Source organism: Alosa pseudoharengus, unplaced genomic scaffold (assembly GCF_046254945.1).
Source record: "Alosa pseudoharengus isolate Yale_2024_CS ecotype anadromous, Long Island Sound unplaced genomic scaffold, YU_APseudo_1.1 YU_APseudo_1.1_scf_22, whole genome shotgun sequence".
In the NCBI taxonomy this organism is placed as follows: domain Eukaryota; kingdom Metazoa; phylum Chordata; class Actinopteri; order Clupeiformes; family Clupeidae; genus Alosa; species Alosa pseudoharengus.
The window spans coordinates 5706290-5727678 of NW_027468680.1; the positions used below are offsets into that span (position 1 = coordinate 5706290).

Sequence of the window (21389 nt, forward strand, 5' to 3'; positions counted from 1 at the left end):
TTTTCTCTTAGTGTGTTTCCTGTGGGGCAAGCCATGCGTCCACCTCCCATCCACACGCACGCACACACATACGCGCACGCACACACATACGCACACGCACACACATACGCACACACACACACATACGCACACACATACGCACACACACACACGCACATACGCACACACGCACACACACACACGCACATACGCACACACACGCGCACACACACACACACATACACACACACACACGCGCACATACACACACACACACACACACACACTCCCCTCATCTGGTAAACATTAAAAAAGGAATAGGAGACGATGCTCAATGAATGAGATTAGACCCGGGGTGCTCCACCTCTTCTCTGCTCTCCTCTCATCTGCCGGAGTCCAGTCCCTGCTGGATTCATTAGCACAGATCAGATGCGTGTGTGTGTGTGCGTGTGTGTGCGTGTGTGTGTGTGTGTGTCCGCCACTCCGCCCTCAGCTCTCTATCCCACACCTTACACAGGTCAGGCTTCACTGCTACACGGCAGACATAAAATGGATGTTTTTCCGGCCGAAAAAAAGAAATGATAATGAAAATAAAATAATAGCATGAAATAATAGCACGTTTCTTTTCCCATATATCTTTCCGTATATCATACATACAGTTTGACACAAAATTATTCATACCCCTGGCAAATATTAATGTAATGTTTGCAATATTTGGCATGGGTATGTATAATTTTGTTCTTAACTGTATATATGTTAAGGGTCTGTTGACATTTGACAGGAAAATATTTATCGTATGGATGTATGGATGTATGGATGTATGTATGTATGGATGTATGTATGTATGGATGTATGTATGGATGTATGGATGTATGTATGTATGTATGTATGGATGGATGTATGTATGTATGGATGGATGTATGTATGGATGGATGTATGTATGGATGTGTGTATGGATGTATGTATGTATGTATGGATGTATGTATGGATGTATGTATGGATGTGTGTATGGATGTATGGATGTATGTATGGATGTGTGTATGGATGTGTGTATGGATGTATGTATGTATGGATGTATGGATGTATGGATGTATGGATGTATGTATGTATGGATGTGTGTGCTGGCCTTTATTTTCTCATGTTGTCTCTAAACTAGAGGTAGTGTTGTGGTGGCAATGCAAGTAGAAGGATACTGAAGTATATATACTGTATATGCTTGAGTCCATATATACAGTATGTAAATGAATGTGTGTGTGTGTGTGTGTGTGTGTGTGTTCACAGGATGTGGATAAGCCCTCTGTACCCCGTCTTGCCCGAGGGAAGGCCCGAGACTGCGGGGGAGTCCCCGACGTTCTTCAAGAGGGACTTGATTGAGTATCTGCAGGCCTACAGGGCCCCGGAGCTGAGAGAGTGGATCCAACGCATCAGAGAACATGACCTCTCAGACACCAGGTATGACCTCTGCAAGAGAACGCCTCTGCACTGCACCCTGGGGTAACTGAGGCAGTACTAAAGGTGTGTGTGTGTGTGTGTGCGCGCCTACATAAATGCATGAGAGTGTGATGTGTGTATTGAGAGACACATACATACAGACAGAGATGAGATTGTGAGTGAGACAGAAAGAGAGAGAGTGTGTGCATGTGTGTTTTTTTGTGTCTGTGTGCGTGTGTGTGATGTGTGTATTATCCGTTTGCATTTCTTCCACCTGTCCAGATATACCCCCCAGGTTTTGGTTAGGTTTGTTAGAAACACCTGTAGGGCATAAAAAAAAAAAATCTTGGGTTCCGGTTTCCGACCGACCCTGTCAATTTATGTGCGACCCAAATTTATTTTATGAGCTTGGGGAAGAAATAACACTAAATAGTCTAGGCTACATTAAATAAATCCACAAATAAAAGGCAAACTATAATTACATTAATTACCCCTTGCGTTATGTATAGGGATGAGCGTATTCTCTCTTTTACAAAGTAGCCTATGCACAGCTGTTCACGAAGACGATTGTTTTCGTCACTTACCAAGGCACTCGCAATTTTGTCCAAACACCGCAACTTTTTCGCAAATTTGACAAATCATCGTAGTTTCACCGTGAAATGTCACCTACCACAACAGTCCCTCGCGCAGAATATTGAGCAAGATGGCACACTTACTTCTGCACCTTCTGCATATGACACCAAAGACTGCTCTAACGTGTTTGTTCCTCTGCAGTTTTGATGACTATAAATAGAAGGCTAACGTTAATGATCTGCTTACTTGCATCTCTCAACCTGGTGTTGCTAACCTACCTAGGCTATGAAAGTAAGTTAATTAAGGCCTACTTGGTTTACTGACATTTGAGTAGGCTATGCAACCCATTGGCAAACGTTTACCTGAATAAGTCCTTTTAGCTTATGTCATGTTTGCTAGCTTGTGGGCTTAGTTTGAGTAGTGCTACCAAAATCATAGAAATTAATAAAATTGCAAGACATTTACAGTACCTCTTCTATGATCCAATAATGATTTCATTCGAGTTGTTTTTTTAACATTTATTTTAACTAATAACATAGAAGACATTCCCAAATGCATCCGCATATCGTAATGCACTATGCAAAAAGTGATTTACACTCGTAGCCGAACACAGTGAGATGCAAGTGTTCCAATCCACTCAGAAATGTAATTAGGCTACTCTCACGTCCTTAAAGGGGCAGGCAGTCAATTAGACGTACACCACCAATGTAATGGCATTAAACAGAAGTGTAGTCAAATAGTTTACATCAATATGAAATTACTAGATACTTACTTGGCTATTAGTAATTATGCAGGCCACAGACTATGAATTATTAAAAAGATATGAACTTAATATGAATTACAAAATATATGAATGTATTGAAACATATGACATGATGCCATCTCTTTAGGTGACTGTCTTTTTTGGACAGTTCTACGAAAGGTTATACTGCTTTGTGAATTACCTCAGTCAAACCATTTTCACAAATAAAGTAGGCCTACTTTGATTTTCTGTAATCCTTACTGTTTACCTTTGATTATCCTTTTTTAATAAGCATCAAGATTAGTTACTGGATGTAAGAAATGCAGTGAAATTATGTCTGGTGTCAGCCTATTTGTGCATTTATGGGGGGGGGGGGGGGTTAAAAAGTGCAGTAGAAGAGGGGTTTAGTAGATTAAGTGGCAAGGGCTGCATAAGAAAGGTGGGGGAGGATTGGGATTGGGGGGGGCACCAACAAGGAGCACCCAAGAGTAACAGGGGCAAGGAAAAACTCCCTTAAAAAGGAACCGTATGTAAGAAATGTATTTCAATTAATCTAGGGCTGGGACAACGCGTCGACGTAATCGATGACGTTGATGCAAAAAATACGTCGACGGAAAATATGTGCGTCGATTCGTTAAGCATAATGTGTGCCGCTAAATATTTTTAATTTTACACCTTCAGTGTTTGGCTGGGGGCCACGAAATCATTGAGCTGTGCTTTTCACGCACGCAGCCTTTCCTTGCCCCAGCCACTCTCTCTCTTGTAACGAGCCCGCTGTCCCTCCTCTACATGTGCATTTAACAAAATATTCACGATTGTTGAAGGATTGTTGTTGCCACATAGAAGCAATGCATAGAACATGGCGGGCTAAATTGCTATTAAATCCGCTTACCATCGTGACCATGCTGCGCAAATTTGTTCAAAACTGCTGCATTAATTAAAGTTAACTCTGCTAAGGTCTCATCACAAGTACATTGGGGAGACCAAACTAAGTTAAGTTATGCAATCAAGCAGTATCTCAAAGCTAACATTAGAATACTGTTCGGATGTCAAGTTTAGCATGCTTACTTACATCTGCTTGTCAATTTCGTTACTCATGTAGGGCTCATTTTATTGACTATTGAATGTTTGCAAAATCCCGATGTAAATGTAAAAGTTTTTTACAAGACTCAAAAGTGCTTGTCCCAAGGAGAAATACGAACCGTTATTTGAACTAACTACGTTATGAATTGCATCCACACATCAGCAGCGTTTTAACTGTGTTAATGTTAATTGCAAGGATTCCCTCAAGAACGTCGTCTTAAAGTGACAGGCACTCAATTAGACCTGGGGGGGTGTTAATACCAAATACCACAATAGCCCTGATTTCCTGATGCAACAAGATGTTTTAAGCACTCCTGTGTAAGTTTTTTGAAATTTTCTTCCAAAACCCCCCCCCCTACCCCCAAAATTACTTTTTTAACCCTGAAAATGTGTGTTTTTTGCCATATTTCACAACTTTTCCACTTTTGGCCTATTACAACCGACAAATATTATCATGTTGGACCATTTAATGATCTCACATGTGTCATGTTATATCGTAAGAGTACTTTGCACAATGAAAAGTCTAATGTCAAGGTCATATTGTAGGTGAAAGGTCACCGAAATGCCTTTTTCCCCAAAAAAATCAATAACATTCCCACACTTTATCAAATCATGATTCTCGTCGAAATGTGTCACAGTACTGGCATAAAAAGTTAAGTGTCATACAACTTAAGATATTTTGTTTCTAAAAAACAGTCTCATGTGATGTGGCTTTTATTCAGTGACAAAACCCACATTCACCATAATTGAAGTCTGGCATGTCCAGTACTGACGAACAAATTAACAATGGCGATTTGTATTCATGGAACAAGGTCAAAATCCAAGAAGGAACTTGAAGATGTGGCCTATATGGAAGAATCTGACCTCCCTCATGGTGCCTTGCCCCGTAAGAAGGATATCATTGAATGCATGATGTATCTTCTTCGCCCTGCAAGGGCCGGTAAAGTCCTGCGAACCAGGTCTATGGCGGCGAAGACCACTTTTAAATGTTGTTCTGCAACATATACACCATTGGGGAGCAATACATTGCCAGCAGAATTGAAGCCCTTTACGGCTCCTACACACAGTTGCGTGTGTTGCAGTGCTGGAGACGCATCCCATTCACTTTACATGGGCTTACGTAATCCGTTGCCGAACTGAATTGTGGGTCCGTTGCGTCGCGTTTCTCCCGTCGCTCGCATTGAGAAGTTCAGCTGTTGCTGCACCGACAGACGGCACCGGCCAATCAAGCCAATCGACGGACGGCACCAACCAATCAAATTACGGTTATACTTCAAGTAATTTGCATAGCTACCGTCGGGAACACCCACTTGATGGAACGCAACTGTGTGTAGAAGCCGTTATACCCGCTTCCTCGCCAATATGAATTGGCCACAGTCCAAACAAAGTGAGAAATGGAAAACTGACATGAAGGAGTACAATGGGGATATGGAAAATCTGTTGACATTTTTTGTGAGAACAAATCGGCACGAGTGTCCCAAGAAAACCTTTTTGGGGTCAAGATGGGGGATGAGGCAGTTCTTGCATTCCATGCGTAATGGTCGCAAAGGTTACTGTGAGGAGCAGGTTGATAGAAAGTGGGAGCGAACAATGGAACGAAAGAATGCTAGGGAAAAGGCCCTGCAGGCCATGCAGAACAAGGAAGAGGAACGGAAGAGGGCTGATACAGCATTGGTTGGGTCAACATACGAAGAAGTTATGGGGGAGGCAACCATAGAGACCACCACTGAATCTACTGATAGTATCAGAGCAGGTAAATACAGCAGATGATACCAGAGACTTTCTAATGAGGAGACACAGCACTCAAAAATGCGGCTAGTTTGTAACGCCAACATGGCCGTTGTCTACACATATCCCACCCCTTCCTCGGCAAAACGTTGACATGTGAATACATTGAGCCAATCATGTGGTGTGATGAGAATACATTGAGCCAATCATATGGTGTGTTGTGAAGACATCGTGCCAATCATGTGTTGTGAACTCGCCGCTGGAGCAAGGTTGGTGTCGTGAAGCCTTGCGCACGCGCATTTCTGCTGAATAGGATGCCCAATGAGTGCCCAAAAAGCGTTGCAATATGGCCGCCAAGTGGAGGGACTTGCCTAAAAGGACTTTGATGATATATACAACCCTGCAACTGAGCAACTCCAGTCCAAAAGGAGAAAAGTACACGTTGCCACGGACACTGACAGCAATGACAGCGATAGAGAAGTTATCAGCATTTGCGTAAATCTGCTCGTAAAACATCTCCACTGCTCAAGCTGAAGTGAACCATGCAGAACATTATGACTGAGGTCAACTTTGTTTTACATTGTGCATTGTAATGATCTCTGCTTAATGTTTCTTAGAAAATCTGGGCTAAAGTTGAATCTGAACATTTTCATGAAATAACACCCCCCCCTACTATACACTACTGAACTGAACTGAATGCTACCTCTGACTAAGAATGCATTACTTTGCACTTATAGTCTTTTATTTTGGAATCTTAAGAACAATAAACATAATATATTTCAATGTTAAGGAATTCATGTTTTTTTCATTCAGATATGTAAATCAACATGTATAAGTTGCTATTAGTCAATTAATGGGGACATAATCGATAATCGAATCGAATCGAAATCGAATCGGTCTGAAAAAAATAATCGCTAGATTAATCGTTTAAAAAATAATCGTTTATCCCAGCCCTAAATTAATCATAAAATGGCCCTGATATGTCACTAGACATTAAGAAATCATGTTCATTTCAAATACTTTTATCAGTGACAACAGTAGTCCGGCCAGGATATTGTCATTTAAAAAGTGAAGTTGCAGCCCTCAACTGATGTTGATCAAGATACCACCTATCTACTAATCACAAAGTGAGTAGTGTTTCGGCTTCTGGGTTGCCAGCTCTGCCAGTCAGGGGGGAGGGGGAGGGGATACACCGCTCTACAGTAATTTGAAAGTGATTGCAGTGCTAGTTTTGGCCACAATATTACATACGGTTCCTTTAGGGGTGGTAATCACAGCAGAGACATGGAAAATTGGACAAAAATGGTACATCTGTTTGAAACATTTCTACATAAAAAGTCAAATGAAAGCACTCTTATCACACGTTGTGATTGTACAAATTGCACACGCCTGCCTTTAGCCTGAAATCATTTTCTGTGCTCTGTAAATGTGATCTTGCAAATCTGAGTCAACATGTAGACAATGTTAATCATAGGTAATTGTGTGTCAGAAACACATTTTCCAGAACATTAACATACTTAAACATAGTTGAGGCAGCCAGGACAGCTTTTGATTTTACAACTGCCTATCTTCCATCCTCGTGTGTGTGTGTGTGTGTGTGTGTGTGTGTGTGTGTGTGTGTGTGTGTGTGTGTGTGTGTGAGAGAGAGAGAGAGAGTCTATGTTTGTCTCTATTAGGGCTGTCACTTTACGTTCGAAAATCGATTGCACAATCGATTGGACCAACCAACACAAGTTTCGAAAACTAAAATAGGGAATCGATTTTAATCAAATATGTACACTATTAATTTTAAACGAATTAAACAAATAAAAAAGATAGATGTAACAAAAATCAGAAAAATAAAATAAAGAATTCCGAATTGCAGTAAGCATTGCGAAAGCTAAAAAGAAAATTACCACCAATTTTACGCACCGGAAACAGCTGTTTCAATCGGCTGCTGTGTTGCTCGTGTTTTGCCAAAAAATGGAGGACAACGCGATCAACCTGTGCGACATGAGAGACGAGTGATAGGCCCTAATAACTTGAGGAATTCGATGTGGAAGCACTTCGGGTTTTGGGTATATCAAACTATGGAGAATGACAAACTGTGCAATCGTGAGTTCTACGTAGGCGAAATTTGTTTGACATTACTAATCGTAAACACAGACACAGCTACGTTAAAGCCTGCTGTAATGATTTTCACTGATTTTATGGCAGTCCACTCTGCTTATTGTTTTTTGAGAATGTTGCACTCCTGTTTGTCATTGTGCACGAAACTTAACGCCAATAAATCATCAGAAATTGAGTTGGCTTGTGCGTCTACAAGCGCCCTCTTTACGTTCGTCATAATGCCTGTTAGTTGTTTGTGGATTGGCCTATATTTGGCGTTGAAAATGGAAACGTCTTTAGACATGAAAAATCGATTTTACAATCGATTCAATTAACACTTATGTCTCAAAAATCGAACAGGATTTTTTCGCAAAAGTGACAGCCCTAGTCTCTGTCACACATGTCTCTGTGTGTGTGTGTGTCTCTGTGTGTGTGAGAGAGAGAGAAAGAGTGTCTGTCTGTGTGTGTGTCAGAGTGAGAGAAAAAGAGAGAGTCTGTCTGTGTGTCTCTCTATGTGTATGCGTCTCTGTGTGTGTATATACTGTATATATGTGTGTGTGTGAGAGAGAGTGTCTCTTTGTGTGTGTGTGTGTGTGTTCAATAATAGTACTCCTCCTATCTGTCCCCAGTGTATACCTGATTGGCTCGACCCCTGGGCGTTATGTGGGAGCTGATATGGAGAAGTGGGGCCACCTCCGCCTTAGGAAGGTGCTGATTTCTGATACACACACACACACACACACGCACACACACGCACGCACAGACACACACACACACACAAAACACACACACACACACGCACACACACACACACACACACACACACACACACAAAGCAGACAGGCCTGATTCTATTTGAGTCCAAATCACAGCCCTGCTAGCCAATGAGCCACAGACTGATGAGTCTCGAAATAACACATGTGTCTCTTTTCTTTTCCCTCACACCGCTCTCTCACACACACAAACACACACACACACACACCATCACACTCCATCACCTCACACACACTCCTCCATCACAGCTGTTGCGTGAGCACACAAAGCCAGTGCCTAATGAGGAGGCCTGGCCCGTGATTGGCCAGTTCTCCAGCATCGGCTCCATGGGATTGGACAAGACCAAGTGGCTAGCCGCAGAGTTCCAGCACACGTTAACTACGCTCGGCAAAGGAGGGAAATCAGTCGGTCCAGAACCACAAATGCTACTGGTCAGTCACTGGGTCATGTTGCAAACACACACAGTCACACACACACACACACGCCAGAGAGTTACATACTTAAGTTAAATAGCAAACTAATTAGTGGATGTTGATCTCTTTTGCAAATGTTTACATTTACAAGTTCACCCTAGCCTAGAAATCTAGACGCACCCTAGCGGCAGCAAATTACATTTGCTGCCAGGGCTAGTCTAGCAACTCTCCGTTGGCGTGTGAGCTCGGAAAATTAAACTTCTATCAGGCCAATCAAATCGTGTATAGAGTCGTTAGGCGGGCTTAACATAATGATTGATGGCAGAGTTGCAACGGTTTGGCTTGAATTCCCTGCTACTTGAAAACAAACTAGATGTACCGCAGAGCGGTACAAAATATGACCGCCGCCCAGTCCAGCACATTTTTTCCACAAAAAGAAATCACGCTGAAAGGCCTATATGATTCTAACTGTCTCACTAAATTGCATTATCCACACTCAATTCTCACTGGTATCTGCTAGACAACAAGTACCAAAACATGATTAGTTCATAGATTTCACATGTAAAATTCATTTTATACAACCCCACCTCCATCTTGCCTGTTCATAATTAGGAGAAATTCTTGATTGTTTGTGTTATGTTTATGTTATGTGTGTGGGTGTGTGGGTGTGTGTGTGTGTGAGTGTGTGTGTGTGTGTGTGTGTGTGTGTGTGTGTGTGTGTGTGTGTGTGTGTGTGCGTGCTTGTGTGTGTGCCTGCGTATGTGCCTGTGCATGGAAGCGTACATATGTCTACTGTGTGAGTATGTGTCATACGCAGTGCCGGCCCAAGCCTTTTGGGGGCCCTAAGCAGACCCTCCCCTGTCACCTTTTAATCTTAGAGGGTACTAAAATCACAGATTTTTTTGAAACATTCATATTCAAAGTGAAGCACTAAGGGTGGTTTACTGAAGTTGAATTGACAAATAACAAAATACAACAGCATTTGTATTTGTTGTAAACAAGTACATCAGTTTAATGACTTGTTTTTCAACAGATTTGCTGAACAAATCCGCAAATGTGCATTAAATGAGCAATTTTCAACTACAAAATAAAAACAAAATAGACAAACATTAATAATCAAAAATAAAATGTCCCAAAAAATAGATAATTATTCCTACTTCGTTCCTGGTTTTTAGGCATCTGCAACTCTGCAGTGGACAAATCTGCAATGATTAAATAAATACATAAATAAATAAAACGATGTTAAATGTGTCGTGTCATATTAACAGGCTATGTAACCATTTGCCATCAAGAAAACCTCACCTTCTGGTAGGTAGAGTTAGGTAGAGGTAGAGATGTGCTCCAAAGGACTTCAACAGTGTCTCTGAAAAAAAAAAAATATTGCATAAGTGCATAGTTGATCGAGCAGAATGAGTTTATTTTGCTATCATTACTTACACTCAAATAACAAGCAATTCCACATGTAACAATTCATATTCTATTGGCAAATGAGGCATACTCAAAAGAGTATACTTAATTGCAGTATGGTGAACGCTTAACATGGTGATCTACTGCAGCCTAAATATTCTGGTAGCACCGCTACATCACTTGCCACTATCTTAATCAAATGTACATTTATTTTCATCACAGAAGTCTCCCCACCCAACATGGTATATTTTCTCAAACACTACCATCTCTCTCCAAAGATCTTAGAGCAGAGCGGACGTACTGTTCCATCTTTGCCTATGAAGCTGGAACGTTACCGATGCCCAGAGTCGCGCTAGTCAGTGGGTTGGGTTGGGACTGGGAGCCTGGGCTTAGTCTGTTGTTGCTATCAGACTTACCACTATGTCACATATTATAGAGCAGTAATAAACTATCAACACTTTCAGGTGCGAAATCAGAAACAATCCCTCTGTGGTAAATTTGCCTTCAGCTACGTTTTCATGTAGCTACTGTAGTGCTAATGTCCACTTCAGTCAGCTAGCTAACTTTAATTTACGACATAATAAGCCTACCTTGAGCTAGGGTACATGCTTGATTGAACATCCAAAACAATCCCAATATCCTTGACATCTGAAATACATCTAGATAAATATATATTAATGGGAGACATTTCTCTGTTGATGGCGGAGATTTAGCTCTGGTGATGGCTTATATTAGATCATGACAGCTAGCTAGCTACCTCAAGCACAAAACATACTGTAAATAATCATGCAAAACATACCTGTATGTTGCTCATTTTTCTCCTCCTCTGTCATTTTCTTCGTTCTGTTTTCGGCACCAGAGGGATACGTCCTTTTTTGTGACTTGTCTGAACATTACCGTCTCTTCCGATTGTTGAACTTGATGCAGTGTCTGCACGAATTGTATATGCACCCAAGGTGTCTACTTTATGCGCGTGACTCAAAGGCTGGCAGACACAGTAGCAGTAGGCAGGCATATTAATCATGAAATCATAATTTTCTTGATTTGAATGATAATTGTTTCATTTATTCATTCATTGATGTCACTTGTTTACGTTATTTATTATGTAAAAAAAAAAAAAGAAACTCGATTAGGGGCCCCCTGGTCATACGTATGATTACTGTGAATGTGTGTGTGTGTGTGTGTATCTGTTTGTGCACATGTGTGCACATGAACTGGGTTAACATGACCCCTGGAGGCAAATATACGGAAAAAATGGTCATCCTAGGTCCTACAGTTCTCAAGATATTCACAGAGAACTGTGTCTGGCCTACCCTCCTTTCGGGGGGTCCAGTCCAGCAGGGGGGCTACAGATCAAAACGAAAAATGACAGTTCCATGCTATCCATGTGGGGGTACATGCCCACCAAGTTTTGTGTACCCCGGTCTTTCAGTGTCCCGGGAATCCTTGTTGGTGTACGTCACTAAATGTACACATAAATTGTTTTATTGTAAGGCCCCCCATGAACGAAAGTACACAAAACTTGGCATGCATTCGGAGGGTGTCATAATGATCCTACACTTTCAATTTCGTGCAGTTTTGACCATGTCAGCCAGAGATATTGTGATGAAAACACCTAATTTTTTCCTTTTTAATTTTTAACTAGGTGGCGCTATACATGAAATAAGTGGTAATGGGATGGGTTGACATGGCCCCTTGAGATCAACATACAAAAAAAGGTGGACCTCCTAGGCCCTACGGTTCTCGAGATATTCACAGAAAACTGTCTCCGGCCACCTACAGGCCAGTTGGTGTATAGTAACATAAATTAATTTATTGTGTGGCCCCCCATGAACGGAATTCCACGAAACTTGGCGTGCATTCAGAGGGTGTCATAATGATCCTACACTTCCAATTTCATGCAGTTTTGACTATGTTAGGTCACAGATACCTGCGATTACAACACCTCATTTTTACTTTTTTGTGTTTAACTAGGTGGCGCTATACATGAAATGAGTGGTTATGGAATGGGTTGACATGGCCCCTTGAGATCAACATACAAAAAAAAAATGGTCCTCCTAAACCTTACGGTTCTCGAGATATTCACAGAAAACTGTGTCTGCCCTACCCTCCTTTCGGGGGGTGCAGTCCAGCGGGGGGGGCTACAGATCAAAACGAAAAACGATGGTTCCATGCTATCCATATGGGGTTACATGCCCACCAAGTTTCGTCTACCCCGGTCTTTCAGTGTCCCGGGAATCATTGACGGAAATTTGGACATGCGAAAAAGAAAAAAAAAAAAAAAATCTGACTAAACCTATATGACCGCCGCTTCGCTGCGCGGCGGTCATAATAAGATAATGTTTGCTGTTTAGGCTAGTGACAATGGCCCCACATTTTTGAGATATCCCTACCGGAGGTAGAACTAAACCCAACAATGTTTTTCCTCATCTCTAAGGTCTCCCATATATGGAATGGATTCTTGGCTAAAAATATTTTACTGCTAAGATTGTTAAATTAACAGATATTGTTATACACCCCAAAACCAAAAAAGGACTAAAATATAGCCTGTCCGTATGGGAGTTATGGCATATAAACTAGTGCAAATCAATCACACAAGCTCTGAGAACTTTGAAACTTGGCATGTGTATAGTCAGGAAGTTGCTTTACCTACTAGAAAAACTGGATGTGAATATCTTGATGTATGGAATGAATAGAGACATGTAAACATACACCTAAAATAAGCGGACATGCAAAAAATGAATATCTATGCAGAATGTTTTCATTTACTTTAGCTGCTTTACCAGGGATTATCATAGAAACACATATGATGGCTTGTTGGAAAGGTGGGGTTGTACTGAATCCAACAATACCAAATATGTACATATAGTATGACAAGTTAGGGTGTTCTGTCACTCAATGTATGAGGTGTCCAAAATTAAACACTGGCAAAATACAGTCTCAAGTCCAAATCACATTATCAGTGGTGAGAAGAATGTTGACAAATTCATTGTTACTGCAAGGTAAGTGCTGCTCTATATTTACATTTAATAATGATACATTTCATATGAAACACAGATCCAATTGAATCAGGTTAAAATTGGAATGGAACACCTTTATTAAAATATTTACATTCACTTGCATTTTGTTTTGGTCAAGTCATTACTGAATAATGGAAAATAATATTGTTAGCTTTTGTCTGTCCAGACCAGCAGTGGACATTAGAGCCTACACTGCTTACTTCACCCCTAAGTAGCTAAACAGTTAGTTGTAGAAACTACTTTCCCTAGCTAAGCAAGTACTTAGCCCTCTGACCAATATTGCATGTGTAATTCAACTTAATTTGCATTTCAATGAAAATTCCTTTTCACTAGTCTCTTGAATTGTAGAGAATGTCTTACAGACATTGGATCCAAAGCTCGTGGGAAACATTTTGAAAAAGGCCTCCAATGCATACTTACCCTTGCTCAGCAGAGAGAGAGATTGAGATGTCCATAAAACTCTGGCTCTATACAGATGATATTTCCTCCAAAATCAAAGTTTCATATCATGTATCATGTATAGAGAACTACTGCAGTAAGACAAAAATCAGTGAGCAGCAGCAAGTTGCAAATGTTGAGAGTGAGAGCACATCTGCACCAAGAAGGTTGAGTAGGGCTGATACAACATCATTTCCAATACAGAGAGATTGTTTCATTTGTGGGAAGGCCAGCTCTAAACCAGAACCTCTGACAGCAATTTCAACTGGAACAGTCGCAAGTACCAGAGACAAGGTCCTTCGCGCAGCTTCTGAAAGGCTTGATGAAGATGTACATCTTCAAATTCTTTCATGCCCAGATCTCTTTGCATGATACCAAATACCATAAAATGCCTTGCACACTACATCTCTAAATGAAATATAGCAGAAGCCATGGAAAAGAATAAAGAAGCAGACCAATGTCTATAACAAAGCCTTTATTAAGCTCACTGAAGACATTGATAAAACAGTATTGTCCAAAGATATAAAAGTGAGGACTCAATTCTTTGACTGATAGCTATGACAACATACTAGACCATTGCTGAGCAAGAAGGTGTGTCTATAGTTCAACACAAGAAATATAGATCCTGGAAACTAAAGGAAAAGCTGATACAGCATTACAAAGACAGGCTTGCATTTGTTCTACGTCCTAGACAGTCAGATCTGATCTGCTCAGATAGTATGACCATATTGGCTGTCAGAGGTTCTGATCTAGAGCTGGCCTTCCCACAAATGAAACAATCTCTCAGTATTTGAAATGATGTTGTATCAGCCCTACTCAGCCTTCTTGGTGCAGATGTGCTCTCACTCTCAACATTTCCAACTTGCTGCTGCTCACTGATTTTTGTCTTACTGCAGTAGTTCACTCTACATGATATGAAACTTTGATTTTGGAGGAGAAAAATATCAGTTTTATGGACATCACCATCTCTCTCTCTGCTGAGCAAGGGTAAGTATGCGTTGGAGGCCTTCTACTGTAGGGTTTTGGACATAGGGATCTTTTTTCTTGCCCTTTTCAAAATGTTTCCCACAAATGATACAAATCTTTGGATCCAATGCCTGTAAGACATTCTCTATAATTCAAAAGACTAGTAAAAAGGAAAAATGATATACATTTCAGAATTTTCATTGAAATTCAAATCAAGTTGAATTACACGCGCAACATTGGTCAGAGGGCTAAGTACTTTCTTAGCTAGGGAAAGTAGTTTCTACAACTAACTGTTTAGCTACTTAGGGGTGAAGTAAGCAGTGTAGGCTCTAATGTCCACTGCTGGTCTGGACAGACAAAAGCTAACAATATTATTTTCCATTATTCAGTAATGACTTGACCAAAACAAAATTCAAGTGAATATAAATATTTTAATAAAGGTGTTCTATTCCAATGTTAACCTGATTCAGTTGGATCTGTGTTTCATATGAATTGTTTAATACTGGGACATATGAAATGTATCGTTATTAAATGTAAATATAGAGCAGCACTTACCTTGCAGTAACAATGAATTTGTCAACATTCCTCTCACCACTGATAATGTGATTTGGACTATCATCATATGTGTTTCTATGATAATCCCTGGTAAAGCAGCTAAAGTAAATGAAAACATTCTGCATAGATATTAATTTTTTGCATGTCCGCTTATTTTAGGTGTATGTTTACTATGTCTCTATTCATTCCATACATCAAGATATTCACATCCAGTCTTTTCTAGGAGGTGCAGCAACTCCCTGACTATGAATATGCCAAGTTTCAAAGCTCTCAGAGCTTGTGTGATTGATCTGCACTAATTTATATGCCTTATTTTAGTCCTTTTTTGGTTTTGGGGTGTATAACAATATCTGTTAATTTAACAATCTTAGCAGTAAAATATTTTTAGCCAAGAATCCATTTCATATATGGGAGACCATAGAGATGAGAAAAAACATTGTTGGGTTTAGTTCTACCTCCGGTAGGGGTATCTCAAAAACTAAAGCCCTTTCTGACCATTTGTCACTAGCCTAGTTGGCGAACAGTGTGACATGAGTTAAGCTTTTATTAAGTTGGCAAAAGTTTGAACTAGCCAACTAGCTCCTCTGGTGGGAAACGCATGGGACTCATAGCGCTGTCCTATTGCGTGCAGAGGAAATTTGAAAGACAACTGATTATCCCGCCCCTCGGACTGAGCACTGCGAACGGTGAGTGCCCAGAACCTACATTTTAATGTGGGTCTGGCTCGTCAGGCTAAGTTCACCCAGCTTCACTGTTTAATACTTTTAATACTGACGGTTAGTAAGTGTGTTTGGCTAATTAGGCTAAACCGCAGCAAGTAATGTCAGGAAGCAGTGTTGAAAATGCAGCTGAATGCTCATGTGAACCCCAGCCTAACTGTCAAGGTTTTGTTTGGTTTAATGTCAAGGCTCTTATTTAATTAGAGTTGGATTTACATTGGCTCTGTGTGTGTGTGTGTGTGTGTGTGTGTGTTTTAATCCCATCTGTGGTCTTAGAATGTATAAAAGACATGTTTTTGATGTTTGCGTTGTTTGTTTGTTTGTTTCCAGTATGTTGTTCTGTAATTTCTCTAATTGCACTCGGTAAACACGCCTTAGAATTAGTATTCACTGTCATTGTGACTCCAGACAAAACGTGTCCTCGTTTTCATCTCATTTTTCACAGCCTCCCTGTCATGCGAAAGTGTCCTCGTCAGAAACAGAAAAAAACACACATTCGATTTTTTGCTAGAGACTGATGAGTTATAACAGATCGGGTTAGAAAAACAAGTGGCAGGTTGGGTTGGAATAGCTCACACAATTATCCAGTGTGACATTTCCAGCCCAGCGTGTGTGCCCAGCGTGGCTGTTGTGGGAGGTCTGAGAGAGAGTACATACAAGACCAGTCAGTGATTACGTAAACACATGATTATGGTCATTTTCAAGAAAGAAGGATTAAGACTGCAGTTAGTGGCAGTAAGGGAGGGGGGGTGTTGAATTGGACCCCTATAAGTGTGTGTGTGTGTGTGTGTGTGTGTTTGGGAGAGGAGATGTGTTGACTTCAACGTGTTAATGCCCACCTGGCCTGTCTTTCACAGGTGTACCCCTCAGTGGACAACGTGAGGACGAGTCTAGAGGGATACCCAGGTACCCATGCCTTACCTTACACCTCACTTTTTTGGGGCTTTTTGCCTTTATTGATAGATAGATAGATAGATACAGTAGATAGATAGATAGATAGATAGATAGATAGATAGATAGATAGATACTTTATTGATCCCCAGGGGAAATTCAAGATAGTATATTGTGACAGGAAGTGAGTGAGAGAGAGAGATGGGGTGGGATCGGGAAATGACCAAATGGGAGAGAGAGGTGGGGTGGGATCGGAAATGACCCGATAGATAGATAGATAGATATATAGATAGATAGATAGATTACTTTATTCATCCCCAGAGGGAAATTATGGTGTTGTTACAGCAGCAATTGATAATATAACACACATGTATATACATACAAGTTAAAAAATAAATACAATTGAATATAGTCTCTGTTAAAGGAGAATTCCGGTGTGATATTGACCTAAATGTGTGTTGAAACATGATACCTAGTGTGAACGTATGTTTCATAGCTCACCTCGACTTGTCCCCTGCACTCAGAAATCCTGCGCTAGTTAGCCAATGCTACCAACAGTGTTTCGTTGCAGGCATCGGCCTAGCCATGCAAATAAATCACTGTTTTACACCATTTACGAGGCTCAAAGTAGCTCCATACTTCATTGGTAGACTTCCGAGGGCCTTGACATTTAAAACGAGACATGGAGAACTTTGAAAAAGCACTGGTAGTTTATTTACAAGACGATTTAATACAGACAGTACCTTAAGGAATTTTACCGTTCGACGCCATCTTGAATTTAGTCACAATAAGTCGAGCGACGAGTAGGCCTACGAATAAACAGGTATGATAAGGGATCAGATTCCAAAAATAATTCAGTGGAAATGCATGGATTCAGTTGCTTCCAGTAGTAGTAGGGGACAAGCCGAGGTGAGCTATGAAACATACGTTCACACTCGGTATCATGTTTCAAAACACATTTAGGTCAATATCACACCGGAATTCTCCTTTAACAGAGACTATATTCAATTGTATTTAATTATTATTGTATTTTATTGTATTTATGTTTCAACACACTTTAGGTCAAAGCGGAATTATCCTTAAAAGAGGTTGTAAACTGCATAGACCTCTCCAGAATATATCCCGCCTCCTAACTTCCGTATCCATCCAACTTCCGGGCGTGGATTGTCTATGGGAAATAACATGGCGTTTTGAAAGATCGTACCTGTCAAACTCTGTAGGTGACAAAGTAGAAAAAGCTGCTGGGCAGATTGGCCTACACACTTCTGCCATCTCGTTTCCACTGGATTTTTTGATTTTCGGTGCCGTTTAAGTAGTATAGTCTATAGTATACTACTTAAACGGCACCGACAATCAAAAAATCCAGTGGAAACTATATGGCAGAAGTGTGTAGGCCAATCTGCCCACCAGCTTTTTCAACTTCGCTACCTACAGATGTTTTACCGGTATAATATTTCGAAACGCCATGTTATTTCTCATAGACAATCCACGCCCGGAAGTTGGATGGATACGGAAGTTACGGAGGCGGGACTTATTCTGGAGAGGTCAATTGTCTCTCAGCATAAGATTTTCTCTCACGGCACAAAGGGAGTGGGCAGGAATAATTTTCTATAACGGTCCTTGTTACAGCGAAGTTGGAGCAACCTCCAGCTGAAAACACTCTGTTTGACCAGTAGTTCGTTCAGTGGATGTGAGGTGTTCTCCATAATGTTAAGTAGCTTTTGCAACATCCTTCTCTCAACAACTAACTCTAGGGGTTCAAGTGTACTTCCAATTACAGAGCCAGCTCTTTTAATCAACTTGTTGAGTTTTTTGGTGTCATTTGCCCTGATACTGGTGCCCCAGCAGATGACTGCAAAGAAAATGGTACTAGAAACAGCAGACTCTCAATGGGAGAGTGAGATGGGGTGGGATCGGAAAATGACCCAGGTCGGACTCGAACCCTGGTCCCCGTGGGCACTTGGACCCAAATGTGGTACAGACACTGTAGCCAGTTGCCTGTGTGTGTGTGTGTGTGTGTGTGTGTGTGTGTGTGTGTGTGTGTGTGTGTGTGTGTCTGTCTGTCTGTCTGTCTGTCTGTCTGTCTGTCTGTCTGTCTGTCTGTCTGTCTGTCTGTCTGTCTGTCTGTCTGTCTGTCTGTCTGTCTGTCTGTCTGTCTGTCTGTCTGTCTGTGTGTGTATTATAATGTATACCATAAGCAGCTTTTAGCAGGGTATGTGTTTGTTCCAGATTGTGAATGAAACAAATGGTCTTTGTATTGGGAGCACATTTTGTTCAGTTGAGCTCAAGCAAACCTTTCATCTAAATGTGTCTGTCAGTGATTTTACCTCTATACTCTCTCACCTGTAATTTCATGCTCTCTCTCTCGGTGTGTGTGTGTGGGTGTGTGTGTGTGTCTGTCTCTGTTCGTGTCTGTCTCTGTGTGTGTCTGTCTTTGTGTGTGTCTGTCTTTGTGTGTGTGTGTCTCTGTGTGTGTGTGTGTGTGTTCAGCTGGAGGCTCCCTGCCCTACAGCATCCAAACAGCCCAACGGCAGCTTTGGCTTCACTCCTTCTTTCAGTAAGTGTTTCATAGCTTAGCGCTGTGTGTGTGTCTCTGTCTGTGTGTGTGTGTGTGTGTGTGTGTGTGTGTGTGTGTGTGTGTGTGTGTGTGTGAAATGATGCCTCTTTTTAGATCCCAGACAGAGTGTGTGTTCCATAGAAACACCTCAAGGTTACAGCACACCCCGCTGTGTTTGCACGCTGCTTAGAGCCATTATGCCATGTGTGAAATCATCTCTCTCTCTCTCTCATGCACACAGATACACACATCACTGCACAGAACAATTTCTGGTTGTGCACAATTGAAGGAGCGCAACTGTGCTGGTTAGTGTAGTACTGTACTGTATATCCCCCCCTAAATCTCTTGGGCCAGTCCATGTGTACATAAAGGATTCAGGTTTTGAAAATCCTTAATGGTTCTCCGTGTGACAGATTCGCCAGGCTATTGTCACCTCCTACAGATGAGAAGTTGCCCAGATTAACCTTGGTCATTTTTGTCCTCCTGAAACGGTGGCCTGCAAGACGTTTTTCACAGCTAATTAAGACAACAACCTTTCAGATAAATGGCAGAGGCCTTCAGAAGACAGAGTGCAGCAGCACTGATAAATGAGTTGCAGTGTGCATGCAGCAGCCCTGTAATCTCGACTGTATGAAAGCCGTGGAAAGGAAGAAGGGGAGGAGATGGAATCCTGAGGATTTTGATTGACATGTGACGTGACTCAGCTGATCTCGTACTACTGCCAGTCAGGAAGATGATTGTGCTCTTCAGCGAATATTATTCTATATTTTAGCTCTGAGAAAAATACATACATATTGCTGATATATGTCCTTACCTGTCAAGGTTAACTGACAGTCTGTGTGTGTGTGTGTGTGTGTGTGTGTGTGTGTGTGTGTGTGTGTGTGTGTCAGTCGCTGGGAGGCAGAGGCAACAGGGCGAAGTCATGCGATGCCCCACATCAAGACCTACATGAGGGCATCCCCAGACTTCACACAGCTCGCCTGGTTCCTCGTCACAAGGTACGTATAACACGTTGTATACAGTGTAGGTAAGGGATCCTATATACAGTATATCAAATAGTGTCATATAGTGTGATGTTAGCACTGTAGGTGACATAGTAACCATGGTGACCCAGAAACGAACAACCCAGATGTCTTTTATGTCTTTGCATCTCAAGGAAGATGTTGGAAGATGCTGTACTGGACAAATTTGAACAAAAAATTGTCCAGCCGTGGCCTACTGGTTAGGGGCAGCCGTGGCCTACTGGTTAGGGGCAGCCGTGGCCTACTGGTTAGGGGCAGCCGTGGCCTACTGGTTAGGGCTTCGGGCTTGTAACCGAAGTGTTGCCCGTTCGATCCGTGACCAGTAGAAAAAATGCGGGCGGGGAAAGTGGTTGAGCACTGCTCTCCTATGCCCACATTCACTGCTGAAGTGCCCTTGAGCAAGGCACCTAACCCCTCACTGCTCCCCGAGCGCCGCTGTAGCAGGCTGCTCACTGCTCCGGGTTAGTGTGTGCTTCACCTCACTGTGTGTTCACTGTGTGCTGAGTGTGTTTCACTAATTCACGGATTGGGATAAATGCAAAGACCAAAAGGGATCAAAAGAGTATATTTATACTATACTTAAAAACCCATGGCCCCTTTCTGTCAAGATACTACTAACAAGTTGTGAAATATTTATGCCAACTACTGTGCCTACATTATGAATGGGTTTCTTTTAAGCAAAATATATCTTTATTTTTCTCCTGCTAGGATAAGAAGCCGCCTCAAAGACTTGCATCCATTCAGTATTGTTGAAGGGTTATCTAAGTTCACATGTCACACCAGAAAGGCTATTCATTCAATCTTAGGCAGTCTGTCTCTGATGGTGAAGATAAAAAGTGTCCAACATTTATGCAGAAAACCTTTCTAAATTTCTACCATCCCTTAAAAATCGCTTTTTACCAGTATGCAAATAGCCAGCAGAGAATTGAAGCATTAGTGTGCTGCATTAGCATGCATAAATAGACAGTCTGTCAGCAGTATTGGTGAAGTTGCGAAGAGACTT

General features: G+C 41.4%; 1 protein-coding gene across 2 annotated transcripts in view; it reads left to right on the top strand.

The window, feature by feature from the left end:
- tdp1 (tyrosyl-DNA phosphodiesterase 1) overlaps window positions 1–21389 on the top strand; it is a 52789-nt gene that overhangs the window by 10250 nt on the left and 21150 nt on the right. For both annotated transcript variants that reach the window (XM_076300333.1, XM_076300332.1), the window contains exons 8-13: window positions 1261–1431; window positions 8254–8332; window positions 8647–8829; window positions 16774–16822; window positions 19298–19364; window positions 20255–20362. In XM_076300333.1, coding sequence (XP_076156448.1) covers window positions 1261–1431; window positions 8254–8332; window positions 8647–8829; window positions 16774–16822; window positions 19298–19364; window positions 20255–20362 — 657 coding nt within the window. The remainder of the gene's footprint in view (window positions 1–1260; window positions 1432–8253; window positions 8333–8646; window positions 8830–16773; window positions 16823–19297; window positions 19365–20254; window positions 20363–21389) is intronic.